We start from the raw sequence: 20,271 nt of genomic DNA, 5'->3' as shown, positions 1-20,271 counted from the left end.
CTATTTAAGAAGGGTGGGAGAGAGAAAACAGAGAACAGACCTGTTATTTTCGAGCCAGTAGTAGGGAAAATGTTAGAATCTATTATAACAGATGTGATTAGAACCATGGAAAAGTTACAGCACAGAAGGAGGCCATTCAGCCCATCTTGTCCATGCCAGCCCAAGGACACCCAGGTGCCTTTTCTAATCCCACCTTCCTGCACCCAGCCCATAGCCCTGCAGCTTACAGCACTTAGGGTGCAGATCCAGGTACTTTTTAAAAGAGTTTAGAGTTTCTGCCTTTACCACCAACTTGGGCAGCGAATTCCAGACAACCACTATCCTCTGCGTAAAAAAGTTCTTCCTCATGTCCCCCCTATACCTTCTGCCACTTATCTTGAATCTATGTCCCCTGGTTCTAAATTCTCCACCAAGGAAAACAATTTTATCCTGTCCACTCTATCTATTCCCCTCATAATTTTGTACATCATTACTAGACACTTAGAAAATAATGGTATGATTGGGCAGAGTCAACAATTTATGAAAGTGAAATCATGTTTGACAGCCTGTTGGGCGTATTTTGAGGATGTTATTTGTAGCATAGATAAAGGAGAACCTGTGGATGTAGTGTATTTGGATTTTCAGAAGGCTTTTGATAAGGTCCCCCACAGGAGGTTAGTAAACAAATTTAGAGCACATGGGATTGAGGGTAATATAGTGGTATCGACTGAGAATTGGTTAACAGACAAAAAACAGAGAACAGGAATAGACGGGTCATTTTCAGGGTGGCAGGTTGTTACAAGTGGGGTACCGCAAGGATCAGTGCTGGTGCCACAGCTGTTCACAATCTACATAAATGATTTCGACGTGGGAACCAAATGTAATATCTCCAAATTTGCGCATGACACAAAACTAGGTGGGAATGTAAATTGTAAGGCGGATACAAGGAGGCTTCAAGGAGACTTGGACAGGCTAAGTGAATGTGCAAGAACATGGCAGATGGAATATATTGTGAATAAGTGTGAAGTTATCCACTTTGGTAGAAAAAAAACAGAAAGGCAGAGTATTTCTTAAATGGTGAGAGGTTGCAAAGTGTTGATGGTCAAAGGGACCTGGGTGTCCTAGTTCATGAATCACTAAAAGCTAACAGGCAGATACAGCAAACAATTAGGAAGGCAAATGATATAATGGTCTTCATTGCAAGGGGATTTGAGTACAGAAGTAAAGATGTCTTAATACAATTGTATAGAGCTTTGGTGTGACCTCAGCTGGAGTATTGTGTACATTTTTGGTCTCCTTATCTAAAGAAGGATATGCTTGCCATAAAGAGAGAGCAATGGAGGTTCACCAGACTAATCAGGATTGTCTTATGAGGAGAGATTGAGGAAACGGGGCTTGTATTCTCTAGAGGTTCTAAGAATAAGAGGTGATCTCACCAAAACATACAAAATTCTTACAGGACATGATAGTGTAGATGTAGATAGGATATTTCCCTGGCTGGTGAGTCAAAAGATAAACCTGAAGCATTCGCAACAATCTTCAGCCAGAAGTGCCGAGTGGATGAACCATCATAGCCTCTTCAGGAGGATCCAGCATCACAGATGCCAGTCTTCAGCCAATTTGATTCACCCCATGTGATATCAAGAAACGGCTGAAGGCACTGGACATTGTAAAGGCCATGGGGCCCTGACAATATTCCAGAAATTGTACTGAAGACTTGTGCTCCAGAACTTGCCGCGCCCTTAGCCAAGCTGTTCCAGTACAGTTACAACATTGGCATCTACCCAACAATGTGGAAAATTGCTCAGGTATGTCCTGTACACAAAAAGCAGGACAAATCCAACCTGGCCAATTACTATCAGTCTACTCTCGACCATTAGTAAAGTGATGGAAGGGGTCATCAACAGTGCTATCAAGCAGCACTTACTTAGCAATAACCTGCTTACTAAAACTCAGTTTGGGTTTTGCCAGAGCCATTCAGCTCCTGACCTCATCACAGCCTTGGTTCAAACATGGTCAAAAGAGCGGAACTCCAGAGGTGATGTTAGAAGGACCGCCCTTGACATCAAGGCAGCATTTGACCAGATGTGGCATCAAAGAACCCTAGCAAAACTGGAGTCAGTGGGAATCAGGGGGAAACCTCTCTGCTGGTTGGAATCATACCTAGCACAAAGGATGATGGTTGTGGTGGTTGGAGGTCAATCATTTCAGTTCCAGGCCATCACTTCAAGAGTTCATCAGGGTATTGTCCTCGGCCCAAGAATCTTCAGTAGCTTCATCAATGACCTTCCTTCCATCAAAAGGTCAGAAGTGAGGATGTTCATTGATGATTGCATAATATTCATTCATGATTCCTCAGATACTGAAGCAGTCCATATCCAAATGCAGCAAGCCCTGGACAATATCCAGGCTTGGACTGACAAATGGCAAGTAACATTCACACCATACAAGTGCCAGACAATGACCATCTCCAACAAGAGGGAAGTTAACCATCGCCCCATGACATTTAATGGTATTATTATCGCTGAAACCCCACTATCAACATCTTGGCAGTTACCATTGACCAGAAACTGAACTGGACAAACCATATAAATACTGTGACTACAAGAGCAGGTCAGAGTCTAGGAATTCTGCAGCGAGTAGTTCACTTCCTGACTCCCCAAAGCCTGACCAGTATCTACAAGGCACAAGTCAGGAGTATGATGAAATACTCTCCACTTGCCTGGATGAATGCAGCTCCAACAACACTCAAGAAGTTGGACACCACCCAGGAAGAAGCAGTCTGCTTGTTTGGCACCCCTTCCACAAACATTCACTCCCTCCATCACCGATGAACAGTGGCAACAGTGTGTACCATCTACAAGATGCACTGCAGGAACTAACCAAGGCACCTTTGGCAGCACCTTCCAAACCCACAACCTCTACCATCTAGAAGGACAAGGGCAGCAGATGCATGGGGACACCGCCACCACCTGGAAGTTCACCTCCAAGCCACTCACCATCCCAACATGGGACTATATTATTGTTCTTTCACTGTCACTGGGTCAAAACTCTGGAACTCCCTCCCTAACAGCACTGTAGGTATACTTACACCACAGGGACTGCAGCAGTTCAAGAAGGCAGCTCACCACCACCTTCTCAAGGCATTTAGGGATGGACTATTGGGCAATAAATGTTGGCCTAGCCAGCGATGCCCATATCCCATAAATGAACAATAAAAAAAAACCAGGGGACACAGCCCCAGAATAAACTGCAGGTCATTTAAGACTGAGATGAGGAAAAATTTCTTCACACAGAGGGTGATGAATCTTTGGAATTCTCTATTCCAGACAGCTGTGGAAGCTCAGTCATTAAACATGTTCAAGACAGAAATCAATAGATTTCTGGATACTAATGACATCGAGGGATATGGGGACAGCATGGGACAGTGGTGTTGAGGTAGATGATTAGTCATGATCTAATTGAATGGCGGATCAGGCTCAAGGGGCTGAATGGTGTATTCCTGCTCCTATGTTCCTAATGATTATCTTCTTTGATCTCTTTGAGGTCAAAGTGTTTCAAAATGATATATCTAATGATAGAAGTTCAGAACTAATTTAACTGCTATGGCAGGCTTAGTCAATGACTAAACCAGGCAGATCTACAGTACTCTGGGACACTAGTGATAGTTTATCAATAAGTTTGGCTTGTTAACAGAAGGTAGAAAGACAGATCTGTCACTGTAAGCTGAGATCCTCCCATTCAACTTCAAATAAACGAGAAAGTTAAAGCCCAAAAGTGTAAGATAGTCTTGGCTGGACGAACAGTGGGAGGTTTGCCAGTGCTTGTACTGGTAAACTGCACAGTTTAACATTGATATTCTATGCACTTGAGGGGTCCCTACCCTGTCCCTACTCTATCAGCATGTGCCCAAGCTCGTTGGATTTGGACAAGTTGGATGCATCTCTGTGGAGGGATATTACATGCACTTAGGCAGAAGTACTTAGGTAGAAGTAAGGTTGAAGAGGGAAGGGAAGGCAGAAGGAAAAGAATGGAAGTCAGGAATGGAACTTTGCACTTGGGCAGGAGTAGAGCGCCAGCATTAACTTGAGGGAAGCAAGGGAGAAAAGCAGCCATAATAACTGAGAAAGATGGAAGAAGAGTGAAAGCTCCAACTGGCTAGTGTAAGACTAAATCAGCACCTTGCATTAAAAGAGGGGAAAGTACACAAGGAGGATTGACAGAGGAGCACATGTCTCAGTGAAAGAGTGGGCAGCTGGATGGGGTATATGGTCTCTGTAAACTGGGTCCAGAGAAGGACAATAATTTTGTAAATTGAGGCGGTGGTGTGTTGAATGTGGGAAAGTGAGCTTCAATGTCACTTTTGTGGAAGCAATGGTCTGGTTGATCTGTTGGATATGTAAATGTCCCCTTCCTCTCTTTTTAGATCAAAAATCTTATCAGTTGTGAAATATCAAAGTTGTTATAATTGAAGGCTAACGAGAATGGCCCATTTGGAATGGAACATTCAAAAATGTGCTGGGGAACATATACTATAAATTAAATACCAATTTTGTGTCAACATTTGACTTTTTCTTTCAGGCTCAAGGAAAGGAAGTCATGTATAAAACAAAAACAGAATTACCTGGAAAAACTCAGCAGGTCTGGCAGCATTGGCGGAGAAGAAAAGAGTTGACGTTTCGAGTCCTCATGACCCTTCGACAGAACTTGAGTTCGAGTCCAAGAAAGAGTTGAAATATAAGCTGGTTTAAGGTGTGTGTGGGGGGGGGGTGGAGAGAGAGAGCCCTCTCCGCAGCCCCCCCCCCCTCGCCCCACACACACACACCTTAAACCAGCTTATATTTCAACTCTTTCTTGGACTCGAACTCAAGTTCTGTCAAAGGGTCATGAGGACTCGAAACGTCAACTCTTTTCTTCTCCGCCGATGCTGCCAGACCTGCTGAGTTTTTCCAGGTAATTCTGTTTTTGTTTTGGATTTCCAGCATCCGCAGTTTTTTTGTTTTTAAGTCATGTATAGCTATTCTTAAGATACAAAGCTAATTGAAATACCTTTTCAAGTCATAGACAGAATCAGGGCTGTTCTTGCACCTTTTTGGGGCTTGTGTCAAGTACTTCTGCCTAAGTGCATGTAATATCCCTCCATAGAGCTGGTACTCTAGTAAACAACATAAACTCCACAGGTGTAATTTTCTTAGTAGCTTAGTTCAGGCACTCAAAAGTGGTGGTGACTTTCTACATGTGTCAAATACTAAGCTAACCACAAAGAATCGTTCTTCAGATAAGAAGTTAAACTGAAACCGTGATTGCGTGTTAAGGATTCCATGCCATTATTTAAAGGAGGGCATGGAATCCTCCATATGTCCCAATCAACATTTCTTTCCTAACCCACATTATGAAAAATAGATTCATTGGCTATTTATGTCATTTCTTTTTATGACTGCTATATTTGGCTACAGTACAACAGTGACTCCATAGCAAAGTAATTCACTGCATATAAATTGCATGGGAATGTTTTTGAAAGACTAAATAAAATGCTACAATACACAAGTTTTTCTTCCCCATGAAGAACAGGAGTAAAATCAATGTTACATTGGTTTCAATTTTCGATCTGATCATATTAATTCCTGGTCATTTCAAATCATGTGCTTCTTTTGGTTGCATCATTGATATATAATAGCATTATTTTTCGCCTTTTAGTCAAAGAAGTTGAATTGTCTTTTCCTTGAATCTCATCTCAATGGCCCCAGCAGTTTGTGTTTCTATAGCTCACCGAGGCCCCCCTGAGGCAGCAACAGTTCAATGCAATTAAAAAAGAAAAAAATGCATTGTCTCACATGACCTCAAGCTATCCCAAAATGCTTCACAGCCAACTAAGTATTTTTGATGTGAAGTCATTGTTGTTATGTAGTAATGCAAAGAACCTGAATGTTCAACATAATTATATCTGTTACAATTTTCAATTTCCTTCCTTGGGTGTGAATGCAGATTAAAACACAACCTTGAAAAGGGCACTTGCACTGACAGAGAAAAAAACATATGTTTATTGAAATATCCTTCAAAGTCCTAACTTTAGCTGTAGTGTTCAGCTAGACATGGTACTCATCAAAGTAATTTTTCTAATCAAGTACAACAGCTGGATTGTACTGCATATTAGTCTTTGTTCAAGCATCAAAGTGGAATAATTGACACTGTAAGGTATAATGACTGATTTTCTGAGGTGGAGGAATTGAATTAAAACAGTCGGACACCCTTAGTAAAGTAGGGAGGAACTTTATCTGCTGTCATAGCTGGTTTTGCCCAATCATCACCAGTAACACACTGATTGCCCCATGCCACATATGCTTACCTTCTGGTCTGTACTGGGCAACAATAGTCACAGTCTGACCGGCTCTTTTGAGTGCTGCTGCTGCCTGCTCATGGGTAGCACTCCGAAGGTTTACACCATTCACCTTAAACAAAGAGGCAGGATTATTTAAAACACAATCAAGTTCCCACTTGGTTGATGGGGGTTTGTAATGATGTAGACTTATAGCATTTATGAAGTACCTACTGACTGACAGATGGCTGACAAATTGGACTGAGCTACTTGCTTTCCTACAGCTTATCCAGAAACAACTAAATTAGATAGGTAGATCCCTTTCTAAAAATTTTGCGATCCTGTACACGAGTAATTGAAAGAGAATGAAATGTGCTAAGTGTAACATCCTTGGAAGGAACAGATGACTTTGGACCAATAGTTCCTAAATCATCTCCACCAGTGGGGCCTTGCTTGTGTCAGGTCTGCGTTTGTTGTAATTTAATTGATAGAGATTGATCACCATCATTAGTCAACAATTTCATTCTCATTCTATCATGCGACTACCAGGATGGTGGAAGATGAAGGTTGTCTTTTTTTGTCTAGCGTTTTCAGTACCCAACAAGGGGAAAGGGCAAATGAAATATAGCTGAAATGACAATTAAAAGACAATACAGAGTTGTATGAAAATATCATGATTTTACATGTTGGAAGTGATCAGCCATTCCTCTGCAAAAGATCTCTGCTATTGATTGTAAGGTTGTCACCAACCTCCTGCTGCCTCAGGACATGGGTATTACTAATGAACTGCACTGTGGGATGAGAACACCTTGGTGAGCAGTAGCCTGGAACATGGATGTGCTAATGAGCAAGTATTCTGGCATACAGACATCCAGATGGAGACTAATCAATGAAATAAGCATTTGAGTAACAAAGCTCCCAACAACAAACTTAAAAAAAAATGTTTGGGATAAGTTACAAATAATAACAGAGTATTCTTTGTTCTTGAATAAAATGGTGTAGGAGAGGGGATAGGGAGGCAGGTTCTATAAATGCAGTAATAACCTCAAATGGAAGTTACCATAGCAACAATATTCTAATTCTGCGCTTCACAAATCATTGAAGCAGCTGGCAATGTCTCTGCTAAAGGTGCACTGATCAGTGTCCTGAAATAGAAATCTTAGAGACAAATATCAAAAGCAGGAAAGCACCAGTTAGCAAACTATGAATACTCTCGACATTATAAACTGTCCTGCACGATCCTGTAAAATACAGATAATAGCTAATTTCTATCTGGCAAATGCTGCTGCTGTTTTAATCCAGAGCAATCTACATGGGAGGCAGTGTTGGAGGAAAAACTGAGTCATGCAGCTACCTTCTTCAAAACACTTTAAAGGAATGAGCCGGAAAAGCAGAGTTCTTAAAATTAATTTACAGTTTATTAGCCTAACAGGCTAAATGTCTGTTACTAGAGTCAAGATGATCTGATTATCTTATGCGGATTTTCTATTACTGCTTTCTGTACACTTAAAACAGCAGAATTCACTACTAGTCATTACTCATGCCTGAATTTATAGAGAATATTATGAAATTTTGTTTCCATAAAGGCAGGGACCATCAGCAAAGTGAAATGAAACATTCTTCACCTCACATTGTTAGTACCATACATACTCAGGTCAGGTACGTTGCAGGCTAGATACAAAGTAAATCTCAATTTACAGCATGCTCAGGTCAAGTATGGCATGGGCAAAGTGACACATTGGATACTGCCCGAACAAATATTTAAGGGTTATGTACAACACAGGATAGAAGAAGTATAAAGTTCTCTCCACTCTGTGTCATCCTTCTATATTTCCCCAACAGGTATTCACTATGCAATTATTACCTTGGTTATAAATTGGGTAAATTTCTCTTTGCATTGCCCCATTAAGCACTCCCAGATCAGCTATAGCAAGGGTTAGGTGCAGAGTAAAAGTCCCTGCATTCTGCCCTGAATTGCAGCATTGCCATTTTCATTTTGCAACTATCTCCATATCCTCATCATTTGAAATACTTTCTGCTGGAAGTTGGGTTGATTTGAGGATAACATGATTTTTTTTCATAAAGGCAGGGACCATCAGCAAAGTGAAATGAAACATTCCTTTAAGTAAAGAAGCATTCTGCCTCATGTTCCACTTGTGTAAGTGTGCTTCCCTTAACTCATGTAACCTTACCTTTTTGTATGTGTAAGTGCTTTGGCTATGTGAAGATACTTCCCATCAAAGGTGTCTCTGCGCCCCTTCAATCATATAAAAGTGCTTATGCACCCACCTAGCCCCACACTCGTATACAGTTATCTCTCATGTAATGATGCATCCGAACATATAAAGCTATCTTCATCATAAGAAAAGGCAGCTCCAGATCCCCAGTTCCTTCTTATGTAAAGGTGCTTCCCTCAGTTTGGTATTTCTCCCTAGTAGTGTGGGTAAGACTGACAATAGAGAAGAGCATGGGATTGAAATTTCATCAGTAATTTTGTGATGCAGCACATTACTACATTATCACTCTCTGCACGACAAAATCTTGCTGATTATCTTCTCTTCACCTTGTGAGATACAGGATGTAGTTTAGTGAGCCAGTTAGATTCAAAGTGAGGCCTGCTATAGGCATAGATGCTACACTTGATATCAATTTACAGATGCTGAGGGAGTTTTCTTATCTTCAACAAATATACTTGCTTATCACTCACGGATAAAATCCGATCGCCTCTTCGTAGCTCTCCACTGAGGTCTGCTGGCCCACCTGCCAGAATGAATGATACAAAAATCCCTTCACCATCTTCTCCACCGACAATGTTAAAGCCTAATCCTGTTGATCCTTTGTGGAGGACAATCTTTCTTGGTTCTCTGAAATGAAAACAGGAACAACATTAGAAAGAAGACAATCAACCAAATTATTGGAAAAATCCATATCCCAGTCCCAAGAAGCTGACTACATTTAATTCTCTTTCATTGAGATGGATAAGACCACATAAAAAGATATTTTAAATGGTTAAATAACTATATGACATATTGAATGACTATATGTCAGAAGTTTTGAACTGAGTGAAATTTTCAGTTAAACTGATGAGACGCCCAATGTTAGCACTATAACTAAAGAAAAGGAAACAAAAAATTCAGCCCACAGGAAGGGAAGGGTATCTTTATATCATCAAGAATGTCACTCCCCACTTCGTCTAAAAGAAGAATTTACAAAGTTTCTGTATTTTTTATTTCATTAGTTAATTTTGTGAAACTAAAGGATGTGTAGTAAGACTGTTCCTTTTAGATGGTCACTGGCTGTCTGACCCAGAAACTAGTTTCACTGTACTTTTACATATTACTCTGTTGTGTTCTCTTGCTTGAGTATCATTGACATGAAGAGCTGAGAAAATTCAAAAATTCAAAGTGGGCTGAAAATAATCCTTTATAAACTATCTCACAGACATCCAACAGAGAAATCAGGAAAATAAGAAATATAAGCCACCAGCATTATGTTCATCATAACTTTTGGAGTTTAAGTACAGTGTTACAGAATATTTTGTGAAAACCCATCTTGTATACATGCACCATAAAAATAAACAAATCTGAGGAAAATGTGTTACATAAATTGACAGTGTGGAATTCCAAATACATAAATGAGATAGGTTAAACTGATAAGCACAGAACTCCATTGCTTCATGAAGATTTCCTTCCCTATTGCAGCAACTTATATTCACATAGAATTTAACATAGGAGAACATCCCAGAGCACTTCAGAAATGTAGGATAAAAAAAACCTTTGACTTTTTTTAAGCTTGACATTTGATCAGCATGCCTTGGGAAACTAGGAAAATGCTGATAAAGAGATGCATGTTTGTCAGTATTTTTAAATTAACCTTGCTGAACTTACGAAGTTGAGAGACCAAAACAAATGCTATCAAGGAAAGCAAGAGATAATATAGCCCAGCCACAGGCACTAGTGTTTTAGTTATGAAAATTAGGCCTTGAATTGAGATAAGGTGTTCCAGAATAGTATAAACTTTTTTTCCTGGAAAATTAACTATAAGGGACTTCACATAATGGGAAGTTACCAGAGAAAGCCAAAGAAAGGTGGACAGCTTTCTGGGCGGAAGCAAACCATGGTTTAAACAAAAGGCACAGAACAAAATTGTGTATTATGTTTTAAAAGAAGCTTCATTGGAGAGTGGTGGTGTGTCACCAATCAGTCAGGGATGCCGAGTTCCTATGCCAACATGCACTTTTTATACTCCTGTTATAGTCTGGAGCTTTTTGGATAGTGATGGTAGAGTCTCCAACTTTCTTTTCATCACATAGCTGACCAGGAATCTCTCCTGCACTTACTGCCTACCACTGGCATGTGTTGAAAGGATTTGCTGGCCAGTAATCAATCTGTTTGGCCACATTATGAACACATTTTCCTGACCATCAAGTCCTTTGGTGGGACTTGAACCTGGAGTTCAGCAGCAGGGACACTACTCACTGTACCACAAATCTCCTAATTCATAGGACAGTATGGCCTGTCAATATAGTAAACTAATCCCATTCCCTGATAAAGGGTATAATAGACTGAACATATCAGAGACCTAGCACTGCACTGAAGAAAGAGCTTCCTGCAAATTGTCAGAAGGAGAACTCTAAGATAGAGAGAGATTAGAGACTGATCACTGGGAGAAAAGTATACAACCACAGGAGCTGGCCATTACTGGTGTTTATATGACCACAGTATATTTGAGCTAGATATTGGTGAAGTATTTAATTGCTGGAAGTAAAGTGACATATTTGAGCATTCTGATGTTACATACCAGTAAAGAGTTGAATTGATGGGAGTAACAAAGCAGCCACTATTTTTGATGATTATTTTCTTTTCTTTTCTCAACCTGTTAAATCTGTAATAGTTTTTGGTATCCATTTTGATTTTCCTGTGCCCATTGTAAATCTGTGCCTATGTTAAGTCTGTAATTGTGGGTACAAATAAACTAAACCCATGAAGCATAACGGCCTTTTGAGTAAGTCAATTTGTTTTCTTGTGATTCGTGGGTCAAAAGAACTATACATAGGGTGTTTCATAAAAGATAAGAACTCCTACAGAAAGGAAGATTGGGCAGGGAGCAGCAACAGAAGAATTAGGCAAAGTGGCCAAAGAATGTTTGTAATATAGGCTTTGAGCAGGCTTTAAAAGATAAGAAAGCATGGTGGACAGCATTAGAAAGGCAGTTCCAAAGATAGGGTCAACATGGCTGAACATCCTGTCAATGATGATGGAGTGAAGGGACAGTGGAATTCACAGGAAGCCAGAATCAGACTATTGAAGGATGGGAACCAGGGTATAGAGTTGGATAATGATGCAGAGTTAGGAAGAGACTTATAAATACAGATAAAAATTTTGTATTTGAAAGCCACTTATAGCAGAGGAAAACCTTGGCCTGGACACATCAGCATATTTATGTTATTCCATGACTGCCACCTTTACCTTCAATTGTGCCATGCAGCTTTAGCGCAATGAAAGAGTAGGAGCAATGATTGTATACAAACTCCAGATGGTATCTTATATTGGGTACAGACAAAATGACAGCTTTGTGCCATGGCTGATGAGTTTAGAAGAAAATGTGAGAAGCATCCTGATATCAGAACATCATCCTCGTTTTGCATTAATGAGGCATGGGGCCCATCTCATCACAGTGGCAGGCAATGAGGCGCTTATTGTGGCAAGAGCACCAGCGCGAGTGCCATCATTGAAAAACTGTCAGCACATCCTGTAAAGCATACAGCTACTGCAGCCCCCTCTGTGACTGAGTCTCTGCTGCTGTTGGAGCCCCCTGCATTCCAACACCAGGCCCACATTTACTACAGACCAGGAGGCAACAGGGACCATGTCCGTGGAGAAATATTGGCTGGGCCCAAGGTTTAGCTCTGTCCATGCAGATTCTCCTCCAGGTTGTTAGGAGTCAGTGGGAGGTCCTCTTTCCAAAGGACAGCAAGAAGAAAGTGTCCCACCAGTTCAAGCAGGCCTGGACAGAGATTGCGGGGGATGTCAGCAGTCACTAATTCACCTGCTGAAACTGGGTCCAGTGTCGCAAAAAGTTCAATGAGCTCCTTTCATCCGCTTAGTTGAAACCTCCAGACCTCTCAAGGATAGACAACCATTTCTCTGAGCTCATCCCCAAGTCCCTTGTGAGCGGGTGTGAGGAGGTAGCATTCGAGAGACCCCATAAGGGGCTGTAGGCATGCCAGCTGGCATTGTGCTGCTGAGCTATGTGCAAAGACTAACAGTGTCACTCTATATGCTCGCAGGAGAAAATGGCCCACAACATCCAGGAAAGTGAAAAGACCAGAGGTGAGATTCCAGACATCAGAGAGCTAATTGTGGCAGAGGAGGAAGCACTTGAACTAACAAGCTTCCAGGCAGCTGTCCCATCACAGATAAGGAGATTGGAGTGTCTACCCAAGAGAGTGGACTAAGTGTTATTGAGCATCATGGTCACCAGGACCACCATACCTCCTGTACCAAATAACTGGGGGGAGTGCCCACCCAGCAGAAGAACGGCTGCCCCACAGCCATTAAATGGTTGATTAGCCATTAATAGACTGATATAGTCATACTCACAGAATCATATCTTACAGATAATGTCCCTGACACCACCATCGCCATCCTTGGGTATGTCCTGTCCCACTGGGCAGATCCAGCAGGGGTGGCGGCACAGCGGTATACAGCCGGGAGGATCTTGCCTTGAGATTTCTCAACATCAACTCCAGATCCCATGAAGTCTCATGGCATCAGGTCAAACATGGGCAAGGAAACTTCCTACTGATTACCATGTACCCCCACTGCCACCACCACCACCCCCCCGACACCCCCCCCCCCCCCCCCCCCCACCACCCCCCCACCCCCCCCACCCCCCCAAGCTGATGAATCAGTACTCCACCATGTTGAACATCACTTTGAGGAAGCACTGAGAGTGGCAAGGGCACAGAATGTACTCTGGGTGGGGGACTTCAAGCTTCAATGTCCATCACCAAGAATGGCTCAGTAGCACCACTACTGACCAAGCTGGCTAAGTCCTAAAGGACATAGCTGCTAGACTGGGTCTACAGCAGGTGGCGAGGGAACCAACAAGAGGGAAAAACATACTTGACATTATCCTCACCAACTTGCCTGCTGCAGTTGCATCTGTCCATGACAATATCGGTAGGAGTAACCACCGCACAGTCATTGTGGAGACAAAGTCCCGTCTTCACACTGAGGATACTCTCCATTGTGTTGTGTGGCACCACTGCCATGCTAAATGGGATAGGTTTTGAACAGATCTATCAGCTCAAGACTGGGCAATCATGAAGCGCTTTGGGCCATCAGCAGCAGCAGAATTGTAGTCACCTCTTGGCACTGTATATCCCTCAGTCTACCATTATCACCAAGCCAGGGGATCAACCCTGGTTCAATAAAGAGTGCAGGAGGGCATGCCAGGTACACCAGGCTTACCTAAAAATGAGGTATCAACCTGGTGAAGTGACAATGCAGAACTTCTTGAGTGCTAAACAGTATAAACAGCAAGTGATAGACAGAACTAAGGATTCCACAACCAACAGACCAGATCTAAGCTCTGCAGTCCTGCCACATCCAGTTGTGAATTGTGGTGGACGTTAAACAACTCACTGGAGGAGGAAGCTCCACAAATATGCCCATCCTCAATGATAGGGAGCTCAGCATATCGGTGCAAAAGATAAGGCTGAAGCATTTGCAACAATCTTCAGCCAGAAGTGCTGAGTGGACGATCCATCTCAGCCTCCTCCGGAGGTCCCCAGCATCACAGATGCTAGTCTTCAGCCAATTGGATTCACTCATGTGATATCAAGAAATGGCTGAAGGGACTGGATACTGCAAAGGCTATGGGCCTTGACAATATTCTGGCAATATTACTGAAGACTTGTGCTCCAGAACTTGTCATGCCCCTAGCCAGGCTGTTCCAGCACAGCTACAACACTGGCTTCTACCTGGCAATGTGGAAAATTGCCCAGGCATGTCCTGTACACAGAAAACAGGACAAATCCAACCAGGCCAATTTCCGTCCCATCAGTCTACACTTGATTATCAGTAAAATGATGGAAGGGGTCATCAACAGTGCAATGAAGTGGCATTTGCTTAGCAATAACTTGCTCACTGACATTCAATTTGGGTTCTGACAGGGTCACTCATGAGGTTCCTAGCCTCTTTACGGCCTTGGTTCAAACATGGACAAAAGAGTGAAAATTGGTGAGGTGAGAGTGACTGCCCTTGACATCAAAGCAACATTTGACTGAATGTGGCATCAAGGAGCCCTAGCAAAACTGGAGTCAATGGGAATCGGTGGGGAAACTCTCCGCTGGTTGGTGTCGTACCTAACACGATGGAAGATAGTTGTGGTTGTTGGAGGTAAATCATCTCAGTCCCAGGACATCACTGCAGAAGTTCCTCAGGGTAGTGTCCTCGGCCCAACCGAACCCAAACTGAATGTCAGTGAGCAAGTTATTGCTAAGCAAATGCCACTTCATTGCACTGTTGATGACCCCTTCCATCATTCAGCATCAGGGCTTCCGATGGGGGCACGCCACCATTTTACGTGGGCAGGCCTTAACTGGTGACGTGACATCCACCAGGAAGCACTGTGCACTCCCTGTGCAGGCGGGGGGGATTCCCTCAGTTGGGAGTGCGCTCTTTCACACGTGCTGCCTCAGGGAGATCGGCTCTGATTTAAAACTTTCAATAAAGGTGATTAAATGATTTCCCTGCCATGTCCTCTCATGTCACATGAGTTGGGACATGTCCATAACTTTTATTTAAACATTTAATTAAAACTTAAATACCCTCATGAAACCTCATCCCGTCCATGGATGAGGTTTCATGTTTTTCCCGAAGCCCGCCAGAGCTCCCGGCCTGCCCGCCAACCTTATGGTTGGACAGGCAGGTCCATCAATCATGTTAATTAGTTTTTTAATGGCCTTAATAGGCCATTGACAGTTCGGCGGGCGCGCATCTGATTTGGCGAACTGAAAATCGAAATGATGCGGGGTGATGCCGGGACACCGCGCCCCTGCTCCCTGACAGGAAAAAACTTCCCCAGGGACCCCTAGGCATTATAAAGTGTAGTGCAAGAGCGTAAAATTCTGTTTGGTGGCCAGGAATCTCCAAATCATTAGAGGAAATTATTTCGAGCTGCATCACCTGTTCAATCCTTCGCTAGGAGCAAAGGAAACGATTGATAGTATCTTCATTTCAGTCCAGACCGTGGGAACGTCTTAGAATGGATCATTTCGAGCTCAAGAGCATCGTTGTTCATAATTGTTGGCTATTAGTGCAGAGGGATTGAGGTTAAATGTCTCTATGGTTCCACCTCAGAGGCAAAAAGAAATTTTTGCCATACATGGCATTCCAGATCTAGTCATTTCAGACAATGACCCAAATGAATGTATGCAAACAAATGTATTAAACAGTTCACAGAAGCTTATAGATTTGTCCACACAACTGGTTCACCCAGATACCCACAAGCTAATGGAAAGGCAAAAAGAGGAGTAAGAAAGATAAAAGCTTTGTTGAAGTAAAATGATGGTATCACCTTAGCACTGTTGAGCTACCATTCCACAGAATGGTTTGGCTCTGTCCAAACTTCTAATGGGAAGACGTGGTTGTATTCTTCCACACAAGCTTATGCCATGTCTCACAGTTTCAGATATAGAGAGAGTAATGGAGAAGGAGGATGAGCATCGTTGCATCTCACCAGAAATCACAATTGATGCCATAGAGTGAATGATTTACCAGAACTCCAATCAGCTGAATCTATGTGGATCCATGACCAGAATCATGAAGGTCAAGTGTTGGAACAAACACTACATCCACGATCTTATCTTGCAGAGATTGAAAATGGAATAGTGAGAAGAAACAGAAGTGCACTCATATCCACAAGAAGACGGCTGTCAATGGAATGGATCAGCTACCCAGATGATCAGGAAGACAACCTGATCAGAGAGCCGGTAGTCTCTGAGAGACAACATGGAGAAGTTGAATCCTATACATGTTCTGAGCGAGCTGAGAACAAGGTCGGGGATTGGTGAAACCGCCACAATAGTTATCTCTGTGATTCAGGGATGAAGGCAGAGACTTCAAGGGGAGATATAGGTTAATGTAAATAATGTTTTGAATAGATTCAGAGACTTGGGGGGAGATGTTGAGTAAAGGGTTAATGATAAATATGTAGATAAACAGTCTACATAATCAGTGATGTAGGATCACATGACAACAAAGTATGCTGAGAGATAGTTCTATGTGAAGTCGCGTGCTAAGCCTTGTACTGTACAAAGAAAGTAGAGCGTTCAATAAAAGGTAAAGTTTACCAACAGCCCTGCCTCCGCCGGTCTCTATCAATCCTGACTAAGGACTACCTTATCTAATTCCTACAATAATGATAATAGAAGCCCCACCGGCCTGCCACGAGCCCACGCAGGGAACCCTGCCGGGCTGGTTCTCTTGGCGTGGGCCTCTCCTACTGTTGCTTAAATCCTAGTGGCAACAGGATGAGGCCAATAAGTAAACATTAATTGCCTATCTGAGGGCCTCACTTGGCCCAATGGAGGGCGGGTCACCCAATGTCACCCCTTCACCTCTGGTAAAATTACGGTGTGGGCAGGTAGGCGGTGGATCCGCCACATTCTGGATTTTATCTGCCTCCCCCTGCCTTCAAACCCACCAGAAGAGAGTGTAAAATCCAGCCAATTGTGTTCATTTGCCCAGTATAAGCCTTCTAGAGATCTACAGAGTGCAAGGTATGGACAGATCTATGCATTGCCACTCCTAAATGTTTACTTTCTCATGCAGGTCATGGGAACTCAGGGGGAACATTGTCAGCTACAGACACAGATGTAACAAAGCTGATCTTGTTTTGGGTGTTACTTTGAATAAAAGGAGGTCACTATCATCGTTGACAATCTCTAATGGTTTTCTTCATGCCTTGGCAGAAACCATCGTCATCCTTGCTACCTCAATGATTTGCCAATGTAGGGCCTGGCTATATTTGCATACACTCTCAGTTCTGTGAATGAGCCTCTTGACTTGGGTGCTCGGTGCTATGATAGCAACAGGAAGGAGGAAACAGGTGGTATTATTTAGTTCAGAATTCACTGAATTCAGTAGGAAGGGGCATCATGCTTGCAGGAACCGGGTACGTATTAGATTGAGAGACGTGCCAAGGACGCACAGGACAATGTCCCTCCTAGTCCATTGTAAGCTCTACATCCTCCTTGTCAGAGAAAGACTGGCGATTAGTCATGTTCTCCTGAGGTAAGGCCTCCCCGATCTGCAGTGCCACATCGTGGAGAGCACAGCAGACCACCACAGTATCTTACACCTTTGATGAAGCAAACTGCAAGGCTCTGCCAGATTGATCACCGGCTTCTGAATCGCATTTTTAACAGCCCAATGATCTGCTTGATGGTCACTCAGGTGGACCCATTGGCAGGCATTGTACCTTTCCTCTGCTGCAGAGTGAGGGTTCCTCACAGACATGAGCAGCCATATCTTCAATGGGTAACCCTTGTCACCGAGAATCTATCCCTGAAGGTGAGCAGAGGACTGAAAAAACTGTGGCACCTAGGAATGCCTGAGTATATGTGTGTCACGGCTGCTTCCTGGGAACCATGCACACATTTAAAGGAAGCACTTTTGATGGTCGTCGACTAGTCACACATTAATGGAATGGAAGCCCTTTCTTTTGATGAAGGCCTCAGCTGTTCCGTGGGAACCTTTATGGCCACGTGTGCAATCCATGGCACCTTGCACCTGCGATGAAGCCGATGGTCCTCTTCGCCTGACCTTAAGGGTCCATTCGGTAGTGCACATGATCGCCAGCGCTCCTGAACTTCTGTCATCTCCTTAATGTAGTGCTGGGCTACTGCCTGGGAGTCTCCACATATGTCCACATTGAATCCCTGAAAAGATCTGGATGCATAAAACTTAAGTGATCTTCAGGGCCTTAGGCATTGGGTGTCCACAGAAGCCCCTGGGTCTCCACTCATCCTGAAGCATGGCACATAAAGTGGTGACGGCCTCCCTGGAGATACACAGTCGTCATTGACACTGGTGCTTTAAAGGTAGTTAAGGCAAGTCTGGTATACATTTTGTCACAGATATATCCTCTTGCCGCTAACAACTGTTGTCGCTCCTCTGTGTGGAGTCACTGGCTTGCCCAGACGACCCCTGGCCTAGCCTTCCTCTAAGCTTCTATTGTCCAGTACAGGGTTCTAAAAAGACTGGGTGTTCAAGCCCCATGCCTTCTGGTCTCTCCCCCTCCCTTCTGATGATCCTACCTTTGTTATCTTCACCTTGCCACTCAGATCCTCTGAGAACACTGATGGCCTCTCTCTGCTTGTTGTAAATGCAGTACCCCATCTCCACCCATCCTTGCCATGTTCGTAGCATTCCCTTGGTGTAACTAGCCTTGATGTCAATGGAGCGCTACTGTGTAACAATGTCAGTGAGCTCTCTGCTCCCCTTCCTGCTTTCACCCAGAGTTCTCCATGACTGCCTTCCTGAAGTAACACAGAGGTCTTGCCTCAATACAGCCACTTTTAACCAGGTGCAGATCAGAAGGCATGTGATCTGTGTGCATGCTGATAAAATTTGAAACCATTCATTAAATTGCAGTGAGCATCATGCAAATTCATTGGGGCGGAATTTTCCGCTCCCATTGACGGTCTGAGCAGGCAATTTGGTGAAAAGGCCAAAAATCTGTTTTATGTGTTTCATAACTGTAGCACAGTGAATGGGGGAAGAATGAGAACAAGCAGAACCCAGAGTTTAGAAGTATCACTGTGCAGGGTCACAGGACTGAGAAAGACCATGCAGTTTATGAATACTGCCGCTCATGGTAAGCAATTGTGATGAATGAATGTAAGTGAATGCACCATGACCTGAGTATAGGGGCATTACAGTGCAGAACCATGCTGCGGTGGAACAGGTTGCACCTTTTAATTATGCTTCTCTACCTTCTTCCCATGGTCAATAATGCAATTTGCTTCATTCTTTCCAAATGGAATGACAGTAACAAAAAATGACTGTAATGGTCAATGTGATAACTTGGGAAGTGAAGCTGTCAGATTCCAGAAAGCTAACAGTGAAATTTATACTCATCTTTACACAATTACCAAGCCTTACAACCACTGTCCTTGCTAGGAAGGTTTTGTTTAAGCTCCTTTTACCAAGATGTCAGTCTTGGCACAATGATGGTGATTTCACCTCTGAGTTAGAGGTTTGTGCATTCAAGCCCCACTTTAGAGACCTGAGAACATAACCTAAACTAACAGTTAGAAGTGCTGCACTGTGACAGGTGCCATCTTTTGCTTGAGACATTAAACTGCCCACTCAGGAATTTGTAATAATGTTTAATTTAGTTTTATTTCGTTCTGTTCAAAAATTAATTAAAATCTCAGGGCACTATTCGAAGAAGAGCAGCTTATTCCTCCTATATCTTGACTAACATTTATCCTTCAACCAATACCGTTAAACATATTATGTCATCATATATTTCATGGCTATAGGTGGAACTCTGCTGTGCACAAACTGCCACGTTTTCCTATATTACACAGCAACTACACTTCAGAAGTACTTAAATGGTTGTGAAGTGCTTTGGGGTGCTCTGAGGACATAAAGACACAATATAAATGAAAGTTTATTTTCTCTTTTACTCCAGATATTATGACAAAGTTAGAAGTTACTTCAAATTGAGTAAAACTTTTAGCTCGGTGAGCAAGCTGCCGCCCGACTTGCTCAAGCGTAAAATGATGCGTGTTGACATCAGGTAAGCGTCCCGACGTCAACGCGCAGTCGCGCGATATTTCATTGAGGGGTATTTTCAGTTGACTGCAGTAAAGGTGGATCTGGTAGGATTTCTGACATTATATCAATCAGTCCATCAATCTAGCCTCCTTTGAGATGTGACTGAATCAATGTTGACCA

At 42.9% G+C, this 20,271-nt stretch overlaps 1 protein-coding gene across 2 annotated transcripts in view; it reads right to left on the bottom strand.

The window, feature by feature from the left end:
- dlg3 (discs, large homolog 3 (Drosophila)) overlaps nucleotides 1–20,271 on the bottom strand; it is a 237,362-nt gene that overhangs the window by 105,220 nt on the left and 111,871 nt on the right. For both annotated transcript variants that reach the window (XM_041196283.1, XM_041196284.1), the window contains 2 exons: nucleotides 9,003–9,159; nucleotides 6,326–6,428 (listed from right to left, as the gene is read on the bottom strand). In XM_041196283.1, the coding sequence (XP_041052217.1) occupies nucleotides 6,326–6,428; nucleotides 9,003–9,159 (260 nt within the window). The remainder of the gene's footprint in view (nucleotides 1–6,325; nucleotides 6,429–9,002; nucleotides 9,160–20,271) is intronic.

This window comes from Carcharodon carcharias, chromosome 9 (assembly GCF_017639515.1).
Source record: "Carcharodon carcharias isolate sCarCar2 chromosome 9, sCarCar2.pri, whole genome shotgun sequence".
Lineage (NCBI taxonomy): Eukaryota > Metazoa > Chordata > Chondrichthyes > Lamniformes > Lamnidae > Carcharodon > Carcharodon carcharias.
This window is presented reverse-complemented; position numbering and strand designations above follow the sequence as displayed.